This window comes from Plecotus auritus (genome assembly GCF_963455305.1).
Source record: "Plecotus auritus genome assembly, chromosome: 9".
In the NCBI taxonomy this organism is placed as follows: domain Eukaryota; kingdom Metazoa; phylum Chordata; class Mammalia; order Chiroptera; family Vespertilionidae; genus Plecotus; species Plecotus auritus.
Genome location: NC_137783.1, coordinates 92,588,968 through 92,597,448, shown reverse-complemented (window position 1 = coordinate 92,597,448; position 8,481 = coordinate 92,588,968). Strand labels below are relative to the sequence as shown.

The 8,481-nt window shown below is 52.0% G+C and overlaps 1 protein-coding gene across 1 annotated transcript in view; it reads left to right on the top strand.

The window, feature by feature from the left end:
• Positions 1-1,075: 1,075 nt before the first annotated feature.
• PANX1 (pannexin 1) overlaps positions 1,076-8,481 on the top strand; it is a 54,800-nt gene continuing 47,394 nt past the window's right edge. Inside the window, exon 1 of the mRNA XM_080688400.1 lies at positions 1,076-1,480. Within this exon, the coding sequence (XP_080544526.1) occupies positions 1,300-1,480 (181 nt within the window). The 5' untranslated portion in view covers positions 1,076-1,299. The remainder of the gene's footprint in view (positions 1,481-8,481) is intronic.

Below are 8,481 nucleotides of genomic sequence, written 5' to 3'. Positions count from 1 at the left end.
AGTCCAGTGAGCATCCAAGTGGAGAGCTGAGTAGGCCCTTGGAGGAGTGCTCAGAGGGCAGGCCAGGGTGGAGAAGTACATGTGGGAGTTGAGAACATATAGAAGAGGCTTGTGTGTATGGGCGCCACCACTACCCCTTCCCTTCCCCTCCACCCCTCACACATACAAGGCAGAGAAGGCAGTCCAGCCCCGCTCCAAGGAGGCATCATGTTTAAAGGTCCTGTCTGCTCCCATGTTGCTGATTAGAGCATCTCCTGTCTATTTTCTCAGCATCCACTTTCTGTAAGTGGTTCCAAAGCTGCTCCACCCCAACATCCACTCATCCTCGGTCACCCCTCTGCGGGCTCTCAGGCCAAGGCTCCGACAAGGAACGCAGGAGAAACTCCACTGAGCAGCGTTGAGGCCTGAGACCCAGTCACATCAGGGCTCACCACCGCGGCCCCTGTGCTCCCTGCCACTCAGAGCTCCTGGAAGGGCCCAGGGCTTCCACTTCCCCCAAGCACTCAGACACTACACCGCGCGATTGCCTTGTTGCTCTCTGAAGCATTCGCAGGTCCTTTTAACCTGAATCATCAGGTGGAAATGTTGGGGTGGGAGGTAAAAGTGGGCCATTCTGTCCACCGCGTAAGGGGCTGCTTTTCAGAAATGTTTTCAAAACTTCCGGGTGCCTAGAAGTGGGAGTAGGAGGATGGGAGGAGCGCGAGGATGATCAGACTGAGGTCCTTCTATGGTGGGAAGATCTCTTTGGGGATGTAGATGCCCGGGTCGCGGGATGCTGCCGTGCCCCTCCGCTCCGCGTCACCGCGGTTTCCGGAAACTCCACGCCCCTGGGTCCTCCGTCTGCCTCCTGGTTCCGGAAAAGCGCAGCCGAGAGGGCTGAGCGCGCGGACCGGCTTGGAAGCAGCTTCAGCCGCCAGGCGGAGTGGATCCAGGGCCCGGGCTAGAGCGAAGCGCTCTGTCCCCTGGTTGATTCTCGCGCCTCCGGGCTGCGGAGAAGCGCGGAGCCCGGGCAGCGCGCGCGTTGCGGAGACCTGCGCGGGCAGAGCGCGTGTGGGCGGGTCTGCGCGTCGGCGGCGGCGGAGCGCGCAGAGCTCGTGCTCCCAGCAGAGGCTCTGGCAACCGCGCGCGCCGAGGCACAAAGGCTGGTGTGGGAGCCACCGGCGAGGCGGCAAAAGGAAAGCGAAAGCCTCGGCGGGGCCGGGGCCGGGGCCGGAGTGAAGGCGCCGCGCTGCCCTCCCAACACCAACAGTTCCTGGGCCTGCCCTCTGGGGTCTGACGGGCTCCCCGCGCGCCGCGGCCATGGCCATCGCCCACCTGGCCACCGAGTACGTGTTCTCGGACTTCTTGCTGAAGGAGCCCTCGGAGCCCAAGTTCAAGGGGCTGCGGCTGGAGCTGGCCGTGGACAAGATGGTCACGTACATCGCCGTGGGGCTGCCCCTGCTGCTCATCTCGCTGGCCTACGCGCAGGAAATCTCCATCGGTAGGGCCCGGGGCCGGAGGGGCGTGGCGGGCGGAGCGGGCGGTGGGCCTGGCGGAGCGGGCATTCTGGGAGGTGCCGGGCCCTGAGAAGTGATTCTACCTGGTGCCCCTGGCAATGCTCCCTGCTGAGCTGCGTGAACGTTGGGCAGAAAGGTAGCCCCGATTTTATGGTCTGAAGCATTCTTTGTCCACGGGGACTTCATTTGTGCCCCGGTGGACTCTGCTCGCATCCTTACTCCTCAGTTGTGTCTCCTGCGCCCTGCTGATCACGACTGTGGCTTCGTGTTCATCTCCACTCTTATGACCAGCGCCCTTGCCACCAGAACAACTGTCTCCCCTCTTGTCCCCTACACACATTCGTGTTGTCATCTAAGATTTTGTGCCAGAGAAGTTCCTGCGTGGCTAAACGTTGGATGTGGAGACAAGTGCTCCGTGAAAAGTTATTTTATCCCTTTGTTATTTTATTTTAATTGATACTTACTGAAACTTTGGGGCTGCAGGATTGTGAATGATAGGACATACCTGTAGTTGGCAGGTAATAGACAGATACTAACATCCTCCACGTAGATGTTCTTATTATCAATGAGATGAATGAGTCCCCTTCATGTAAATTCTCACTTGATCATAATAACAGTTCTGTGAGATTCGAAAATCTGGTGGTTTGGGCAGGATCAGGTGGCTAAAAAGTGTACAATCTTCCACCTCAGCTCTTCTGACTTTCAGCACAGGAGAGGGTTTGAGTCAACAGGAAAGCACGTGTGACAGACAGCTGGAGACAGTTGGTGGGGGCGCAGAGGCTGGTGGAGCTGGACCTATGTGAGAGGTTGGGCCTGAGCCTTGGAGTGTGGGTGGGATTTGGATAAGCAGAGGTGAGAGCTTTGCCAAGATGCTGAGATGGCAAAAAATGTTACATGTTCCTGGAAGGGGGAAAGTCCTAGCTGAGGCAGGAGAATTAGTCAGGGTTCCTGGAATAGGAGAGTGATGGGGGCCTGAATCACTTAGAACAGAGGTGTAAATACTTGATGGTTTAAAAAGTAAGAAGTTCTTATTTGAGCAAAGGATGAACCCGTTGAAAACAGCACTTAAATAAATAATAGCCCAATGGTAGCATATAGGGTCTGTGAAGGAGGGGAGAGTGGAGTCAGGGAGGCTGGGTGCCACAAGATGGGGCATCAGTTGAGGTCTTGTGCATGCATCGGGGCCAAGAGTAGAAGGAAAAAGATGGGAAGGGGTGATTTCTGAGAGATGGAGGAGCATCAAGCAGCGCTTGAGTACCTCATTTTTAATAGGCCACGAAGGGCAGAGACAGGTCAGAGTTTTGGAAAGGCTGCAGGCCTGGGTGAGGGGAGAGTAGTGTTTTTGTTGAAGGAAATAGTGAATTGAGGGAAGAGTTGGTTAGAAAAGGGTTGCGATGCGTTTGATTTGGGCACTAAGTTGTTCAACTCAGGAAGTTGCCAAATTCGCTGTGGAAAAATAAGTGTGCCGTTTTTCCTGTCTCTGGGTAGGCATAGCCGCGGGTTCCTTCCCTTCCACTTTCCAGATGCCGGCTGCTGAGGCTTCCAGCACGAAGGAAAACCACTGACTAGCATGGGTCCTGGAGATAGTCTCTCCCTGCAGCAAATGCTCCTGGAGTATGAGTACACCAGCTGTGGGCTGGACCCAGTGCTGGGCACCGAGGACCCAGGTGTAAATGAGTCATGGTCCCTGTCATGGAGGAGCAACAGTCTTGGGTACCCGATGCCAGGAGGGAGGAGTTGGTTACCATCCTGGCCACATATTAGAGGGGCATCTAGGGTACCTGCACCAGTAATGCTATAGACTCATCCACATTGATGGGTTGTGTGAGAGGCATTTAATTGGCATTGGGAGTGGGTTTACGCAGCAAGTGCGTGGCCTTAGGCTGTGTGCATAGCAATGCTAGGTGTTGAGGGGACATGAAAGGAGTTTGAGGCATGGTCCTCTCCTCGCCCTGCAGGAGTTTACCATCCAGTTTACCACTAGAACAGACATGCTGACAGGTAACATCAGCCAGTTGTGTGTGATTCAGTGACAAGGGAGTGGAGAGCTCCAAGCACCAGGCAGGTGAAGGTTGGCCGGGACTTGGCTAAAGAGCTGCCGAGCAGACTCCCATGTCTTCTCAAATGCTTTAGGACCTTCAAGGGCAGGACAGGCATGTGGGATGAAGTCATCAGGACCAGTACACACCAGATAAAGCCAGAAGAAAGGCTCAGGAGAGAAGAGAGAGGAATATAAATTAGCACCTGGAGTTGGTACAGTGGGGTCACGTCACGTAGCATTTTGTTTTGTGCACACTAAGCTTTCGTACAAAAACAAACAAAGCAATAAAGGAGAACAACAACAACAAGAGAGAGGAGTAGTTTAAATGAGGCAGATGCTCCTGCCCACCACTTTGGGGAATGAGCACTGACCCATAGTGTGAAATAGGCCTGCAAACTTTAAACCTGGTTTCATCCTCCCTCTCATGAGAGGTGCACCCTGCCTCTCTGGTGCCTGGGGTAGCCTTTCATTGTCGTGCATTGTGCATTGCATTATAACCTGTTCCTGTGGCTGCCTCACCTACAAGGTACTTCATTTGTCTTCTTTTGGTCCTTGAAGCTGGCCAGTGGGGAGAGGGGACTGTTAAAGGTTAGAGAGAGAATAGCCCAGGGGTGGGCAAACTTTTTGACTCGAGGGCCACAATGGGTTCTTAAACTGGACCGGAGGGCCGGAACAAAAGCATGGATGGAGTGTTTGTGTGAACTAATATAAATTCAAAGTAAAGGAGCGGAGGGGAGAGCAAGAGACCCCTCCGCTCTTTCGGCTCCACGGGCCGGATAGAACAGCCGAACGGGCCGGATCCGGCCCGCGGGCCGTAGTTTGCCTATGGCTGGAATAGCCTCATATGATAAAACATACTGGGTGTCAAATATAAAGGCTTCTTCTCAGCCTTTGGCCAATTTTCTCACTAGTTCAGTTCACTGGGTTCCTTTCAGAAAAGAAGGACAGAACCTGCCCAGGCCTTAGAGATCAATGGGCAGAGCAGCAAGCGGGTCTTTAGGCTCTGCTGGGTGCCCGCATGGTGGCTGCAGGTGAGTCCACTCCATGGAGATTCTGTCCCCTCCGCCTCCACAGCAGCTCCCACAGGCCTAGGGTGGAGGCTGCAGGGAGACAGTTCTGTGCCACAGAAGGATCCTCATTTCTAACACAGCTGTCCCCAGATGCCTCTAGAGGGGCAGCATGCTTCACCCTGGGGTGGGGGAGATTTAGGAAATAGCTGGGTGTCAACTCTGTAGAATCTCCTATCTAATAAAGAGGGAATATGCAAATTGACCATCACACTGTCACAAAGATGGCGGTGCCCATAGCCACAAGATGGCGGCACCAGTCCCCTCAGCCCCACCAGAGTCCCCCAGTCCTTTCAGCCCAGCCGGGGTGGCGGCAGGCGCACGGTGTGGCTGGACCCACCCTCAGCCCCCCAGCCGCCCAGGGCCGGCCCGAGGCGCAGGCAAGCCTCAGATGGCGGCTGCCCAGCTGACGCCCAAGGCACAGGCAAGCCTCAGATGACAGCTGCCCAGCCACCCAGGGCCGCCGAGGCTCAGGTAACCAGGGCCGGCTGAGGCTTGTGCTGCTGGCAGTGGCAGCAGCAGAGGTGTGATGGGGGCATCACCTTCCCCTGATCGCCGGGTTGCCTCCCGCCCCTGAGGGCTCCTGGACTGTGAGAGGGGTAAGCTGGGCTGAATTTCCATGCACCGGGCCTCTAGTCCTATATAATAAAAGCCTAATATGCTAAGTGTCCAACCGTTTGTTTGACCAACTGTTTGACCAGTCGCTATAATGCGCACTGATCTCCAGGGGGCAGATGCTCTGACCAGTAGGTTAGCTTGCTGCTGGGGTCCAGCTGATCTGGACTGGACCAGGCAGGCTGGACACGCCCTGGAGCCCTCCTGCAGTCCCTCCCCAGCCCCGATCGTACACCGGTGTGAGCAACCCCACCGGTGCACAAACCTGTGCACTGGGCCTCTAGCACAAGCATAACTCGACTGTGTGACCTCCAAGCTCTGAAATTCTAGCAGTATTTATCCAAACTATTGGAGAAACGAATTCCCTGAGTGTGCGGCTACCTTTCAGTAGACCAGACTCTGAACGGGGTTCATGCTCTTGGGGACTTTTGAGAAGGTTTGTAGTGCAGGCCTTCTCAGGGCCGCTATGATTCCCTGGGGCCCTAACCTGGTGTGTTAGGAGACCCTAGGAAAGGGATGCTTGTGGTTGAGTAGTGAAGGCAGCCAGTGCACCCCTGGGAAAGGGAGTCCAGTCTGGCCAGGGAGGTGTCTCTTCCTGCTGCCTTCCCAGTGGGCAGCCACAGTTCTGGACAGAGGGATTTGGTCCCTTTGGGTTAGCTATGTCCTGCTGCTGTCATTATAGGCAGGCACTGGGCCAGCCTCAGAGAGCCAAAGGACAGATATAGTGGCAGCTGCTTCAGATCCTACGTGTTTGGTTACAATTTCCCTTGAGCTTTCTCCAAGTGAGTCAGCCGCCAGATGCCTTAAGTCATCTGCTCTGTTGTGCCCGAATTTAGGCACATCTTTGTGAATATGTTTAGGCTTCTTTTCAGCATGTACTGGACGGCAAAGCTGGTTGATTCTTTTCAGAGTACCTATAAGAATGGGCTAATATTTAGTGTCTCAGAGCATAGCCCCTGTAACAGCACACTCTCAATTCATACTTAAAGCCAAAGAGCGCAGAGAGCCTCCTGGCCCCTTCCAGAAAGACGCCTGCTGTCCTGAGAGGCTGCTAATGTGCGTGTGGATCTCTTTGTTAACTTTTTTTGTTGTATTTTTATTGTACAGATAGTACCTAGATATTTTTACAAAATATGTAGGTACTAAATATAGTCTCATGCCAAAGGAGTCATAAACATCCTTCCTCACATGCTAGAGATGACTACTGTGTAGAGACCTGTGCAGCCTTAATGTCCCCTTTGTCTGCATTAATAAAACCTGTACACGTTTTTTAAAGCAAATTGAGTAGTACTTGCATTTTCTCACTTAATATGAGTGGCTTGCATTTTCTCACTTAATATTTTGGATAGCATTCTGTGTCAGTGCATAAGTGTCACCTCACTATTTTTTAATAGTCAGGCAGCATATTCTGTAGCCTAGTATATTCTTATCATAATTCTTCTAAGAACTCCCCTAGTGAAGTACATGTAGGTTCTTTCAAAATGTCTACTATTACAAATGAAGCTTGTGTGTGTGTGTGTGTGTGTGTGTGTGTGTGTAAATCTTTGTAAATGTTCCCTCCTCCCAACATTGAAAGGGAAAGAGAGAGAGCAGTATCATTTCCCCGAAGGATAAAATCATCTTCCAGGATAGTTTGCATTCCTGAGTCCCTATTTCAAGTAAGTAGGAAAAAATGCTGCCTTGTATACCCCCCACCTCTCACTCCTGCTAAAGGCCACTCTATCAGAAGATTGGAGGAGGCGTTTTGATGTGTTCCTGGTTTTAAGAAAGTAAAATCGCAACTTTCAGTGGATTCCCTGATGTGTTCCCAGAGCACATTGTAAATTTCCTTCCTGACACTGAAGTTGCAGTTAGGTAATCATTTCTATTACTAGAGGCCCGATGCATGAAGATTCGTGCAAGAATGGGCCTTCCTTCCTCTGGCTGCCGGCACCACCTTCGCTCCGGCCTGGAGCCGCCTTTCCACCTTCCCACGCTGCCCAGAAACCTGGAGTGGCTGGGGCGGTGTGGAACACCTGCATCCCGCCTTGCCCCCGGCTGCTTGAGGCCTGCATATGCAAATTAACCCGCCATCTTTGTTGGGTTAATTTGCATACTCCTGATTGGCTGATGGGCGTCGTGAAGATTCGGTCAATTTGCATCTTTCTCTTTTATTAGTGTAGATTTGTTGAATAGTGTTTCCCCACCAGACTGTACTTTCATTAGGGACACCTGTCTTCTATTGGGCTCACTGCTCTGTCCATAGCTTTTAGCAGAAAATTGATACACAATAGACATTCAGTAGAGGGTGTAAATGAAAAGAATTATCAGGAGTGTCAGCATTTGGGGATTATCTATAAGGTGTGATTAATAGAGCAAGGAATATGAATTGACAGATAATAGCAAACATTTAGTAATGATGAGATCAATTAAAAAATATATTAGAACTTACCCAATAGCATTTGTTCTGTTTCAGTATATACTGTTACCTGACTTTAAAAGACCCAATGAGCCTGGCTGGTGTGGTTTAGTGTTTGAGCATGAGGTCACAGGAGGTCACAGTTCGATTCCCAGTCGGGCATGCAGGAGGCAGCCAATCAATGATTCTCTCTCATCATTGATGTTTCTTCTATCACTTTCTTCCTCCCTCTCTCTGAAATAAATTTTTAAAAATACACATAAAAATACCTTAAAAGTGAATTATAAGAACCATCTATATATGTAAAAGCCTAAGTGACTGTTACGACTGAATGACCGGTCAGCCAGTTGCTATGATGCGCACTGACCACCAGGGAACAGATGTTCAATGCAGGAGCTGCCCCCTGGTAGTCAGTGTGCTCCCGCAGCCCCTCCCCCTTGCTGGCCGCCCCCCCCCAATAGGCCCCGATTGGGGGGGAGGGTGGGGGGCCGCTGGCCAACCTCCTGGGGTCTCTCCCCCCTGCCCACCAGCCTCCCGATAGGCCTTGATCACCAGCCAGGCCAAGGGACCCCACCCGTGCATGAATTCATGCACTGGGCCTCTAGTATTTAATGATTTCCTTCTCCCTTTTTCTGTCACCATCTCAAGAAAAAAGGAAGAAAAGAAAATGAGGCTGTGGAAAATAATCTATTATTTCAAAATAGTTGGAATTCCCATCTGCAGCAAAAACCAAACATGTGTCTCAGAACCTTTGCAGAAGCTTGATTTGGATTAGTGACATCCTTTCAAAAAACCATGCCAACTCCATCATTCCCTGCAGATTGCGTCCTTGGACCACTCTCTTTTCAAACCCCTGACTGAGGC